We start from the raw sequence: 14,291 nt of genomic DNA on the forward strand, positions 1-14,291 counted from the left end.
TTTTTAGCAACTGACATTATCAGAATATATTTATTAGTTCTAGTCTTGAATTAATTATATTTCTTAACAAAAGCTCTTAAATTAGGTTTTCTGACAATTTTCTCACTGAGCAACTCATTGCCTCTCTGCAAGTAGGTGTTTTTTTAAATAAACATAATTGGTATTCAATAAACTACACATATAAAAGTGTAAACTTTGATGTTTTCTCTCTCACACACACACACAACGACCATCATAGTCAAGACAGTGAACATATATTATCATCCTCAAAAGTTTCCTCATGCCCTAGGTAGCACCTCTTTCCTGCCCTCCCTGTCTCTTTTTCCCCAGGCAACCACTGGTTTGCTTTGTGTCACTATAGATTAGTTTGCATTTTCTGGAGTTATACAACATGTACTCTTGGGCCCAGCTCCTTTTATTCAGAGTAATTATTTTGTCCTTGTTGTTATGATACCAAGAGTTTATTCCTTTTTGTTACTGGATAGTATTCCATTGTATGGATATACCGCAATTTGTTTATCCATTCATAGTTTGATGGACATTTGAGTTGTTTCCAGTTTTTGGCTATTACAAATAAAGCTGCAGTGAACATTCGTGTGCAAGTCTTTGGAAAATGTTACCTTTTCTCTTGGGTGAATACTTGAGAGTGGACTGGATCATCATGGTAGGTATATATTTCATTTTTTAAAGAAACTGTCAAAAGGCTTTCCAAAGTAGTTGTACCACTTTATATTACTACCAGGAAGAGTAATATAACTTGTAACAGTTCAAGTTCCCTTACATCATCACCAACACTTGGTATGGTCAGTCTTTTTCATTTTAGCCATTTGAATAGGTATGTAGTGGCATCTCATTGTGGTTTTAGTTTACATTCCTTGAATGACTAAATATGTTGTACTTTTGGCATCATATTTAAGATATCATTGCCTAACCCAAGGTCACAAAAATTTTCTTTTTTGTTTTCTTCTAGACAGATTATCATTGTAGGTTTTACCTTTAGGTCTGCAATCCAGTTTGAGTTAATTTTCACATATAGTTTGAAGTTTATTTTTTGTATGTGGATATCCATTTGCTGAAAAGTTATTCTTTCTCCACTGCATTGCTTTTGTGCATTTGTTAAAAGTCAGTTGTCCAGCAAACAGTAAAAGAGAAGATTGATGTTGGACTTCATCAAAATTGAAAACCATCAAGAAAGTGAAAAAACAACTACAGAATGGGAGAAATTATTTGCAAATTATATATCTGATGAGAGACTTGTAGTCAGAATATATAAAAGAACTCTTACAACTCAATAATAAAAAGATAACCCAATTAAAAGGTAGACAAAAGATTTAACTAGACATTTCTCCTAGGAAAAAATATAAATGGCTAATAAGCACTTGAAAAGATATGCAACATCATTAGTTATTGGGAAGTGCAAATCAAAACCAAAATGAGGTACCACTTCACACACATAAGAATTGCTCTAATAAAAAAGACAAATTATAACAAGTGCTGATGAGGATGTCTAAAAATTAGAAGTCCCATACACTGTTGGTGGGGAATGTAAAATGGTACAATCACTTTGGAAAACAGTTTAGCAATTTCTCAAAAGGTTAAACATAGAGTTACCATATGACTCAGAAATTCCATTCTTGGGTGTATACCCAAGAGAACTAAAAATGTACGTCCACACACAAACTTACACAAATGTTCACAGCAGCATTATTCAAAATAGCCAGGAAGTGGAAGCATCCCAAGTGTCCATAAACTGATGAATAGATAAATAAAATATATAGATATAGATAATATTTACACAGTAGAATATCAGCAACCAAAAGGAATGAAGTTCCAGTACATGCTACAACATGGACTTATGCCAAGTGAAAGAAGCCAGTCACGAAGGGCTGCATATTGTATGATCCCATTTATATGAAATGTCAAGAACAGGCAAATCTATAGAAACAGAAAAATTAGTATTTGCCTAGGGCTAGGTGGGAGTGGGTGGAAGGTGACTGTTAATGAGTACAAGGTTTCTTTTGGGGATGATGAAAATGTTCTCAAATTACATTATGGTCATGTGAACTTTATGGTATGCAAATAATATCTCAGTAAAGATGTTAAAAAAAATGAGCTGTCCTTATATGTGTGGGTTTATTTCTGGACTTTCTCTTCTGTTTTACTGATCTATTTGTCTATCTTTATGCTAATACCATGCTGTTCTGATTGGTATAGTTTTATAATAATGCTTGAAATCAGGTAGTGTTAGCCCTCCAGTTTATTTTTCCCCAGAGTCACCATGGCTATTTTAGGCCATTTGCATTTCCATATGAATTTTAAAATGTGTGTCAATTTCTACCAAAGAACCTTCCTGGATTTTGAGTGGGATTGTGTTGAATCTATAGATAATTTGGGGAGAATTGACATGTTAATGATATTGAGTCTTCCAACCCAGGAACATTTATTTAGCTCTCCTTTAATTTTTCTCAGTTATAGTTTTCAGTGTATAGGTCTTTCACATTTTTTGTCAGGTCTATCCTGAAGTATTTCATATTTTTGAAGCTATTGTAAATGGTATTTTATTTATTTATTTATTTTTAATTTTTGTGGTACGCGCGTGTCTCACTGTTGCAGCCTCTCCCGTTGCGGAGCACAGGCTCCGGACGCACAGGCTCAGCAGCCATGGCTCACGGGCCCAGCCGCTCCGCGGCATGTGGGATCTTCCCGGACCGGGGCACGAACCCGTGTCCCCTGCATCGGCAGGCGGACTCTCAACCACTGCGCCACCAGGGAAGCCCTGTAAATGGTATTTTAAAAAATTGTCAATTGCTGATTTTGTTGTTGTCATTGTTAGTATATGGAAATATACAGTTGATTTTTGGATATGGATCTTTATACTCACTTATTAATTCATTGGATGTTTTTACATGGTAATCATGTCATCTTTAAACAAAAACGGTTTTGCTTCTTCCTTTAAACCTGGATGTCTTTTATTTCTGTCTTGCCTGATTTCACTGGCTAGAACCTCCAGAATGTTGAATAGAAGTGATGAGAGTGGACAATCCTGATTTTAGAGAGAAAGCATTTAGTCTTTCACCATCAAGTATGATGTTAGCTATAGTTTTTTCTTAGGTTCCCTTCTCTTCCTAGTTGGTTGAGAATCTTTATCTGGAATGGACGTTGGATTTTGTCAATTTTTTTTTCCTCTCTAGCGAGATGATCATAGGTTTTCTTTTCTAGTTTGCTAATATGGTGAATAACATTGTTTGATTTTCGAATGTTAAATCAGTCCTGCATTCCTGGGGTTACACCCCACTTGGTAATAATGTATTATCCTTTTAATGTATTGTTTGAGGGACTTCCCTCATGGTGCAGTCATTAAGAATCCGCCTGCCAAGGCAGGGGACATGGGTTCCATCCCTGGTCTGGGAAGATCCCACATGCCACAGAACAACTAAGCCCGTGCGCACAACTACTGAGCCTGTGCTCTAGAACCCGCGAACCACAAATACTGAGCCCACGCACCACAACTACTGAAGCCCGCCTAGAGCCTGTGCTCCTAGATCCCGTGCTCTGCAACAAGAGAAGCCACCACAATGAGAAGCCCGAGCACCGCAACGAAGAGTAGCCTCTGCTTGTGGCGACTAGAGAAAGCCCGTGCGCAGCAACAAAGACCCAATGCAGCCAAAAATAAATAAATAAATAAAATTATAATGTATTGTTTGGTAAGATTTGCTAAAAATTTTGTTTAGAATTTACATATATGTTCTAGGAGATATTGGCTTTTACTTTTCTTGTAATATCTTTGACAGGTTTTGTTTTCAGAGAAATGCTAGCCTCATAGAATGAGCTGGGAAGTATTTGGGAGGAAAAGTTTATGTAGAATTGGCATTATTTCTTCCCTAACTGTTTGGTAGAATTTGCCAGTGACTCTCCCTGTTTCTGGATTTTTCACTGTGGAAATGTTCTTAACAACAGTTTTTCAACATTGATGATAGAAATAGGGCTATTCAGGTTATTTATTTTTTTCTTGATGAGGCTTTAGTAGTTTGTGTGTTTCAACAAATTTGTCATTTCATCTAGGTTGTCTAATTTATTGGCATAAAATTATTCTTAGTATTCTCCTATTATCCTTTTAATATCTGTAGAATCTGTAGTAGTTTCATTTCTCTTATTTTTTCTCTTAAAAATTGTATCTTCTCTCTCTCTCTTTTTTTTCATGATTAGATAAGCTCAAGATTATCAGTTTTATTGATCTTCTCAAAGTCCTAGTGTTTGGTTTCATTAATTTTTTTATTCAGTTTTCTAATCCATTGATTTCTGCTTCAATCTTTAATATTTCTTTTCTTCTGCTTACTTTAGGTTTAATTTCCTCCTCTTTTAAGTTTCTTAAGGTAGAAGATTAGGACATTTACTTGATACCTTCCTTCTTTTCTCGTATAGGCATTTAGTGCTATAAATATCATACTAAATACTCTTTAGCCACATTCAATACATTCATTTTCATTTGGTTCAAAATACCTTCTAATTTCCCCTTTTTTCTTCTTTGGTCATAGGTTATTTAGCAGTGTGTTATTTAATTTCCAAGTATTTGGAGATCTTTCAAGGATCTTTCTGTTATTGATTTCTAATTTAATTCTATTGTACTATGTATGTCTTGAAATCTTTTGAATTTACTGACACTTGTTTTATGGCCCAGAATATGATTTATCTTTGTAAATGTTCTAAGTTCAATAAGCTTATAATAGAAGAATGGGTATTCTCTTGTTCTATAAATGTGTATTCTGCTATTCTATAAATGTTGTGGAGTGTTCTATAAATGTCCATTAGGTCAAGTTGGTTGATGATGTTGATCAAGTCCATATCTTTCCCATTTTTATGCCTAGTTATTCTATCAATAATTGAGAGAGGGTATTAAAAATCTCTGCCTGTAACTATGGATTTATTGTATCTCCTTGAAGTTCCATCAGTCTTTGTTTCATGTATTTTGAAGTTCTTTTATTAGATACATAACTGTTTGGGATTGTTATGTCTTCTCAATTAATTGACTCCATAATTATGAAGTGATCTTTATCTTTGATATTTTGTTTGCTCTGAAATCTACATTGTCTGATACTAATATACCTACTCCAACCTTCTTTTAACTAGTGCTAGCATATCTTTTGTATTTATTGTATTTTTAATCTATTTGTTTCTTTGTATTTAAAGTGTGTTTCTTGTCAGCAGCATGTAGTTGGGTTGTGACTTTTTGTCAAATCTGACAATCTCTTCCTTTTAATTGGGGTGTTTAGATCATTTACTTTTAATGTGATTTTTGGTAGGGTTTGATATAAGTATATTATCTTGCTGTTTGCCCCATCTGTTCTTTGTCCTCTTTTTCTCTTTTTATGCCTTCTTTTGAATTACTTTTATATTTTTATATCTATTACATCTCCTTTGATGGCATGTTAGCTATGACATTTTTGTTATTTTATTGGTTGTTCTAGGATTTATATCATACATCTCTAACTTTTCACAGTCTACCTTCAAATGATATTATACTACTTCACATATAGTATAAAAATCTTAATATAAGAATCTTAAAGTAATATTCTTCCATTTCTCTCATCCCAACCTTTATGCTATTGTCATACATCTTACTTTTTTTTTTTTTTTTTTGAAAAGACCTAACACAGCCATAAATAAATAAATAAATAAATAACCATGTGCAGGTTTTGTGTGGGTGTTAAGTTTTCAACTCCTTTGAGTAAATGCCAAGGAGTATGATTGCTGGATTATATGGTATTGGATTTTGTCAAATGCTTTTTCTGTATCTATTTATAGGATCTTGTGATTTTTCTTATTTAGCTTATTGACGTGATCTATTACATTAATTGATTTTTTTCATGTTGAACCAGGCTTGCTTTCTTGGCATAAATTCCACTTGGCTGTGGAATGTAATATATGTACATCATTGGATTTGACTTACTAATATTTTTGAGGAATTCTGCCTCTTGTTCATGAGAGATATTTGTTGTAGTTTTCTTGTAATATCTTTGTCAGGTTTTGGCATTAGAGTAATGCTGACCTCATAGAATGAGTTAAGAAATATTCTTTCTGTTTCTGCCCACTGAAAGAGATTGAAGAGATTTGGTATAATTTCTTCCTTAATTGTTTGGTGAACCCATCTGGGCCTAGTGCTTTCTGTTTGGGAAGGTTACCTATTATTAATTCCATTTCTTTAATATATAAGCTTATTCTCCAATGTATTTTTCATCTCAGAAATTGTAGTTTTCATCTCAAGAAGTTGATTTCAGGCTTTTTTACGTCTAAACTTTTTGAACATATAGGATCTAGTTGTACTATCTGTTTTAATGTCCTTCTGTGCTAATTCTAATAACTGTCCATTCTAGGTTGATTTTGATTCATTGATTATTCTCTTCATTATGAGTTGTATTTTCCTGCCTCTTTGCATCTTATCTTTTTTTTTTTTGCGGTACGTGGGCCTCTCAATGTTGTGGCCTCTCCCGTTGCGGAGCACAGGCTCCGGACGCGCAGGCTCAGTGGCCATGGCTCACGGGCCCAGCCGCTCCGCGGCATGTGGGATCTTCCTGGACCGGGGCGCGAACCCGTGTCCCCTGCATCGGCAGGCGGACTCTCAACCATTGCGCCACCAGGGAAGCCCTGCATCTTATCTTTGATTAGATGTCCAACATTGTGAATTTACCTTGTTGGTTACTGGATATCTTTGTATTCTCATAAATTTTCCTGAGCTTTGTTTTGGGATGCAGTTAAGTTACTTTGGGGCTTTGCTTTTACAATGTTGGGTGTGTCTGGAACAGTGCTCAGTCTAGGACTAATCATTATTTCCCACTACTGAGGTAAAATCTTTCTGAGAACTTTACCCAATGTCCTGTGCATTATGAGTTTTTCAAGTCTTGACTGGTGGGAACAGGCTCTCTATTCTGTGCTCTGTGTGAGCACAGGACACTGTTCCCTGTTATTCTTTCAGATGGTCCTGTCCCTGGCCCCAAATCATTTCCTCGCATACATGCACAGTGCTCTGCTGTGTATTAGAAGGAGACCCTCTGCAGGTCTCTGTTTTCTGTCTGAGCGGCTCTCTCTCCCTGGTTTTCTGTCTTAGGAACTCTAGTTGCTTTTGTGTCCCTGGACTCAGGGAGTCTACCAGGCTCCACCTCAACGCCCTGTGCTGCTGCCTCGAAACTTTCAAGGCAGTAAGCTTGGGCACCTGTAGGGCTCACTTCATTTGTTTTCCATCTGTCAAGGATCACTGTCTTTTGTTGTCTAATATCTAGTGTCTTAAAAACCATTGTTGTTTTGTATTTGGTCTGGTTGATTTCTGGGTTGATTTGTTTATTTATCTATTTGGTTGTTTAAGGTGGGAGGGCAAGCCCAGTCCCTATTACTCTATTTTAGCCAAAAGCAGAAGTCCTGTCTACTTGTAGTTTTAACCTGAGAAAGTTCTTGTATTAGAATTCTTAAAGGAAAACTCTTTTAGTAGTAACCATTGGTCATTTCCATCCAGGAGGCTATGTGTATACATGAACTACGGGATAAACTCAAATCAACCAGCAGGAGTTTTTGAGGCTTTTCTAGGGGTGTTAAACTGCTTTCCTGACTCCCCTGTTTCTGGGAATTTCTTGAGTTATTTGGATCTAGAAGCTAATTCTAAATAATGATTTTATGAAATTCCTAACCACGTTATGATTTTATCCTCAGAATTAAGAAAAAGAAAGAGCAGCAACGTTATGCTGAAGAGCAGAGGATATTAAGAATGAACTTTCATGAAGAGCCATATTCAGGGGAGAAGATGAGTGAGATACTAGCCCAGCTACAACTTGAGGAAGGAGCCAGAGAAAAACAACAGAAAGAAAAGGAACACCAAAGGTACTTTGAAAAGTTCTGTGTGAAATTTTGGTTCTAGAGGAAACTTGTTAGGAAGTCAGTGTTCTCCTTTTCCTTACAAAAGAGTTGACTGTGTCTTCTCATACTTTGGGGAGTACAGAACTTCATCACATTTCTTGATTGCCTAATACCTCTCTGGAATCGCACTATGTCTTTCCTAGTGCTGCTTCCCAGGACCAAGAGGAAGAGTTGAGGCACAGAGATATGAAATAGTTTAACAGTTAAAGCTGGTAGTAAAATAAGGACTCATACTCATTCTCTTCCTAGTGGTTCACTTTGCCTGGTCATACTGTATTTTTATAGATACGTAGAAGCTTTAAGAGCCCAGATCCAGGAGAAAATGCAGCTGTATAATATTACTTTACCTCCACTATGCTGCTGTGGTCCTGATTTCTGGGATGCTCATCCTGATACCTGTGCCAACAATTGTATTTTCTATAAAAACCACAAAGGTAAGTCTCTTAAAGGAATGGTTGGGGCCTGGTGGCAGTTAAGAAAACAGCAACAGTAAAAGTAGTGATTGTAGTAATTTAGCATTTATTGACTAAGGGCTTACTATATATCAGAGACTATTCTACCCCCTTTGCAAAACAACTCTGAGGCAATAAAAATAATTATAGTGAGTTATATTTCTCTTTGAGATCTGTTATCTTCTTGTCTCCATTTATGCTGGGGAAATATTTCTAGCTCACTCCACAGTAGTGAGACTAGGGATTCAGGTCCTCCTGTAAATGAAGAATATTAGAGCTTGCCTCTTACGGCCATCTAAGTTAGGCCTTATCTAACATAGACTTATTATTTATCTTCACATATATATATATTATTATAATGTGTAGATATCCACATTGGACTTTCAGTTCTGCTAGGGATCACTGAGGGAAATGAGGACCAATATAAACTCTACCTTTATCAGGGATCCCAGCTAGAGAAGATGAGTCATTCCTGCTGTGACTAGTATTTCTGTTTCCTGTCCATTCTTAAATATATTGATTTATATACTGTAGAGATTATATAGGCTTCATACACACACTGGAAGTACTGCAAGTATTTGTATTCCTGTTGCCCTGTGATAAGAGTTCCTTATCAGTCCTGTGAGTTATATTTTAAAAACACAAATCTGATCATGCCATTCCCCTATCATCAAACCCGTAGGACTTACCATTACAGTACAAAATACATGTCATATTTGGCATATTTTCTCTCTGGCTCCAGGCAACACTCCAGCCTTATCGAACTTGCTACTGCCAGGACATGCCACATTTTTTTATACCTTCGCACCCCACACACTCATTTCTTTGCCTAGAATGCCTTCTTTCCTTTATTTTTATTAATCTTTCAAGACCATCTTAAATGTTACCACTTCTGGAAATCTTTTCCATCTTCTGCTAGTTTTTCTTTCATTCCAAACTTCATTCTGTGATGACATTTTGTATATGCCTCTGGTCTGGAAATATTACACTGCAATTTAATTTTTGTGTCCATCCTCTCCCTTATCTTTTCTGTAATCACAGAGTACTTGGCATGTGGTAAGTACTCAATAAATATTTATTCAGTGAATGGGTTAAAGTTAATTCCTATGAGGCTGGGCAGAGAAACAGTACTAACAGAAAAAGGTTGGGAGAATTGTTTAGAATCTGACTTCATTCACCACTGTTCAAATCTTTATTTGCAGCATATACCCGGGCACTACATTCAGTCATCAATTCCTGTGATATCCCTGAAGGGAACTCAGCTCTTCGAGTCGCCATTCATAATTTTGCTTCTGCACACAGACGGACTTTGAAAAATCTGTAATAAGAATCTGAAATCAACTGTTAGTATTTCAACCTTCACTTAAAGTCAACCCTGAGAGATTATTTACGAAAAGCTGTTAAAGTTTATAAGATGTGTAATCTGAAAAGAAAGACTGTCCCACATAATAACAGCTATCACTATAATTAGATCATGACCATTGTTTCACTCTGTGCTTGGCACCAAGATTGAAAGTTGGCTTCCGAACTTGTCTCTTTGCTGTAAACCACATGGGCCACGTTGCTTTAAAAATGATCAGTCAGACTGGTAAGGATTCTCTCACTCTGCTCCGCTCTGATCAGAAGAGATTATTAGAAATCTTTGAGATTATCTCATTTATTGTCTTTCTATATCTGTACTTTGAGTCTTGACAAAATTGAAAATGTCTGGATGAAGCAAAAGAGAAGATGATGAAATGAGTTTCTGAGCCTCAGTGGCCATCTGTTTTGCTGTTAACTTTTCTAGTTGTGTATAACAATTAGAGATGAGAACAATCTGAATTTGATGTATGTTTTCTTTTCTCAAAAATTTTTCTCTCCTGTTTTTTAATTTATTCCCTCTTTCCCCATTCGGTGACAATGGACATAGGACTTCTTAATTTTATAATTTTTATTGCAAAAAAGAGAAAGGCAAATAAACTCTGTCTTTTGGGCATCTTTTATGTGAAATAATTGTGAGTGACATTTCAAAAAGTGAATCTGAAGTCAAAGTGAATAAAGTTCTACCTTATTTCCCTATCTTTAAAAAAATCTGGTGAATGCCATACCTACAGAGCAGATGAAATAAAAATTGCTATAGTTAGTATGAATTTGTTATTTCTTCACAGTGTTTCTTGACAAAAAATATGAAAAGGTTTAATATTGTGAATTAAAGATAGGTACTGACATTTTCTTTTTCCTATGCCTTCTAATGGTCAGTGTTAAAAAAGCACTAGGTTATGTCTCAAAAAACACCTAAATCTCTAGCCAGGTCATTGCAAATAAGAGTCAGAATTACCCATGTGACAAGATTGACTGGTTATTTAACCAGATTAATTATTCAGTTCAGTCAAAATCTTTATGTAACTATATCCTTGATTTAGCCTTTCTGAGTTGTATTTTTTAACAGCTTCATTGAGATATAATTCATAGAGCATTTGATTCACCCACTTGAAATGTACAATTCAGTGATTTTTAGTGTATTCTAGGGTTGTACAACCGTCACCACTAACAAATTTTAGAACACTTTTGTCACTCTAAAGAGATGCCTCTGTGATCCAGCAAACCAAAATAATTGAAAGCAGGACCTTCAACAGATATCTGCACACCCATGTTCATAATGGCATTATTCACAATAGCCAAGAGGTGGAAGCAACCTGAGTTTCCAACAGCAGATGAATGAATAAACAAAATGTGGTATATACGTACAGTGGAATACTATTCAGCCCTAAAAAGGAAAGAAATCGTGTCACGTACTATAGCATGGATTAGCCTTAAGGCATGATGGTAAGTGAAGTAAGCCAGAAACAAAAAGGCAAATACTGTGTGATTCCACTCATATGAGGAACATAGAGTAGTCAAATTCATGGAGACAAAGTGGAGTGATGGTTACCAGGGTCTGGGAGGAGAGGGAAATGGGAAGTTGATTAATGAGTAGAGTTTCAGTTTTGCAAGATGAAAAAGTTCTAGAGGTCTGTTTCACAACAATGTGCGTATACTTAACACTACTAAACAGTATACTTAAAAATGGTAAATTTTAGATTATGTGTGGTTTTATTTTTTTACCACAATTAAACTTTTTTTTTTTTTTTTTTTTTTTTTTTTTAATCTTCCCGGACCGGGGCACGAGCCCATGTGCCCTGCATCGGCAGGCGGACTCTCAACCGCTGCACCACCAGGGAAGTCCTAAACTTTTTTTTAAATATAGAAAAGAAAAATCCCATACCCATTAGCAGTTGTTTCCCACTCCCCTGGCAATCCCCAGCCCACTTTCTATCTCTATAGATTTGTCTATTTTGGACTTTTCATATGAATGGAATCATATAATATATAGTCTTTTGTGACTGGAGTCTTTAACTTAGTGTAATGTTTTTCAGATTTGTGCATGTTGTCGTGTGTATCAGTACTTCATTGCTTTTATTGCTGAATAATATTCTCCTCTATGGATGTACTGCATTTTATTTACCCAGTTATCAATTGATGAACATTTGGGCTGTTTCTACTAATTAGCTATTATGAATAAGGCTGCTATGAACATTTGTTTACAAGTTTTTCTGTGGACATACGTTTTCATTTCTCTTGGGTATATACCTAGGAGGGGATTTGCTGGGTCATATGGTAGCTCTACGTTGAACATTTTGAGGAACTGAAAACTGTTTTACAGAGTGGCTGCACCATTTTACATTCCCACCAACTGTGTATAAGGGTTCAGATGTCTTCACATCCTCCAACCCTTGTCCTTATCTGTCTCTTTAATTATGGTCATCCTACTGGGTATGAAGTGGTATCTCGTGGATTTGATTTGCATTTTCCTGATGGCTAATGATGTTGAGCATCTTTTCATGTGCTTATTAGCCCCTTGTATATCCTTTTTGGAGAGCTGTCTTTTAAGATCCTTTGCCATTTTGTAATTGTGTTATTTATCTTTTGCTTATTGAGTTATGAGAGTTGTTAATATATTCTCCATAAGGTCCATTATTAGACTTATGATTTGCAAATATTTCCTGTTGTTCTGGAGATTGTCTTTTCACTTTCTTGATGGTTTACTTTGCAGGACAAAAGTTTTTAATTTTGAGGAAGTCCAATTCATCTACTTTTTCTTTTGTTGCTTTAGCCATTACCTAATCCAAGGTCATAAAGATTTACTCCTGTGTGTTGTTCTAAGAGTTTTATAGTTTTAGCTCTTACACCAAGGTCTATGATCTATTTTGAGTTAATATTTGTATATAGTGTTAGATAGGGGTCTAACCTCATTCTTTTGCATGAGGTTATCTAGTTGTCCCAGCGTCATTTGTTCTAAAAACTATTATTTGCTCCACTGAATTGATGTGACACTGTTGTTAAAAATCAATGGACCATTGGGACTTCCCTGGTGGTCCAGTGGTAAAGAATCCGGCTTCCAATGCAGGGGACGTAGGTTTGATCCCTTGTCGGGGAACTAAGATCCCACATGCCTCAGGGCAGCTAAGTCTGCAAACCACAGCTACTGAGCTCACACCCTTCAACTAGAGAGCCTGCGTGCCACAAACTACAGAGCCCACGTGCTCTGGAGCCCACACACCACAACTAGAGAGAAGCCCTCACGCCGCAACAAAAGATCCCACATGCCGCAACAAAGATCCTGTGTGCCGCAACTAAGACCCGATGCAGCCAAAAAAAAAAAAAAAAAAAAAGCGTTGGACCATTAATGTTAGGGTTTATTTCTGAACTCTCAGTTCTATTCCATTAATCTATATGTTTATCCTTAAACCAATACATTCTGTCTTGATTATTGTGGCTTCGTAGTAAGTTATGAACTCGAGAGGCATGAGTTCTCCAACTTTGTTCTTCTTTTTCAAGATGTTTTGCTATACTGAGTCCCCTGCATTTTTTATACAAATTTTAAGATCACCTTCCTGCAAAAAAGCTAGCTGAGATTTTGATAAGGATTGTGTCGAATCTATAGGTCAATTTGGGAGCTATTGCCATCTGATCCATGAACATGGGATGTCTTTCCACTCATTTAAGTCTTTAATTTCTTTCAACAATGTTTTGTAATTTTCAGAGCATAAAATGTGTACTTTTTTGTTACATTTATTCCAAAGTATTTTATTCTTTTTGATGCTATTTTAAATGGATTATCTCCTTAATTTTATTTTCAGATTGTTCATCACAAGTGTATAGAAATACAGTTGATTTTTGTGTATCAATCTTGTATCTTGTAACCTTCCTGAATTAATTTTTTATGCCTAATAGTTTTTTAGGGCGTTCCTTAGGATTTTTCATCTATAAAATTTTCTCATTTGGAAATGGGGACAGTTTTACTTCTTTTCCAATCTAGATGCCTTTGATTTCTTTTTCTTGCCTAATTGCCCTGGATAGTGAAGGGCTATGTTCTACTTTGGTAGAAATAGGACTGAATTGATGCCCTGCCATTAGGCCGTAGTGCTGCTAGGAATGCATCGATCTTCCTATTTGTACTGCTTGTAACTATGGCCCCATCTTAAGTATTCCTAATTGAAAAACAAAGCCTCAGGAAACCAAAACTTAACCAGCCGCTCTCGCTTCTGTAACTATGCTTGCTGAACCCCCTTTTGCAACCATCCAACCAATCAGACGGTGACTAGTGTCTTTGTTTAAAAGTTAACCAATCAGTGACTAATGTCTTTGTTTAAAAGTTAGCCAATCAGTACCCCCCACCCCTGAAGGTCGCGAGCTTGTTTGTACCTGTCTATAAAAGAGCTGTACTAAACTCCATCGGGACCTCTTAGCGTCACCGGCAACGAGTGCGCGGAGGTCCAGGTTCGAACCTGCAATAAATGACCCTTGCCGTTTGGCTTTGACTCTTGTCTCTGGTGGTCTTGTGGAGGGGTCTCGTGACCGTGGGCATTTCAGATAGAACATCCAGTACAATGTTGAATAGGAATGATGACATCTGTG

At 36.3% G+C, this 14,291-nt stretch overlaps 1 protein-coding gene across 4 annotated transcripts in view; it reads left to right on the forward strand.

The window, feature by feature from the left end:
- The window catches only part of CCDC15 (coiled-coil domain containing 15), a 56,274-nt gene extending 45,945 nt beyond the window's left edge, over positions 1–10,329 (forward strand). For all 4 annotated transcript variants that reach the window (XM_024740775.1, XM_024740776.1, XM_024740777.1 and 1 more), the window contains 3 exons: positions 7,699–7,866; positions 8,188–8,336; positions 9,557–10,329. In XM_024740775.1, coding sequence (XP_024596543.1) covers positions 7,699–7,866; positions 8,188–8,336; positions 9,557–9,678 — 439 coding nt within the window. In that variant the 3' untranslated portion in view covers positions 9,679–10,329. The remainder of the gene's footprint in view (positions 1–7,698; positions 7,867–8,187; positions 8,337–9,556) is intronic.
- Positions 10,330–14,291: the final 3,962 nt, after the last annotated feature.

This window comes from Neophocaena asiaeorientalis, unplaced genomic scaffold (assembly GCF_003031525.2).
Source record: "Neophocaena asiaeorientalis asiaeorientalis breed wild unplaced genomic scaffold, Neophocaena_asiaeorientalis_V1.1 scaffold308, whole genome shotgun sequence".
Lineage (NCBI taxonomy): Eukaryota > Metazoa > Chordata > Mammalia > Artiodactyla > Phocoenidae > Neophocaena > Neophocaena asiaeorientalis.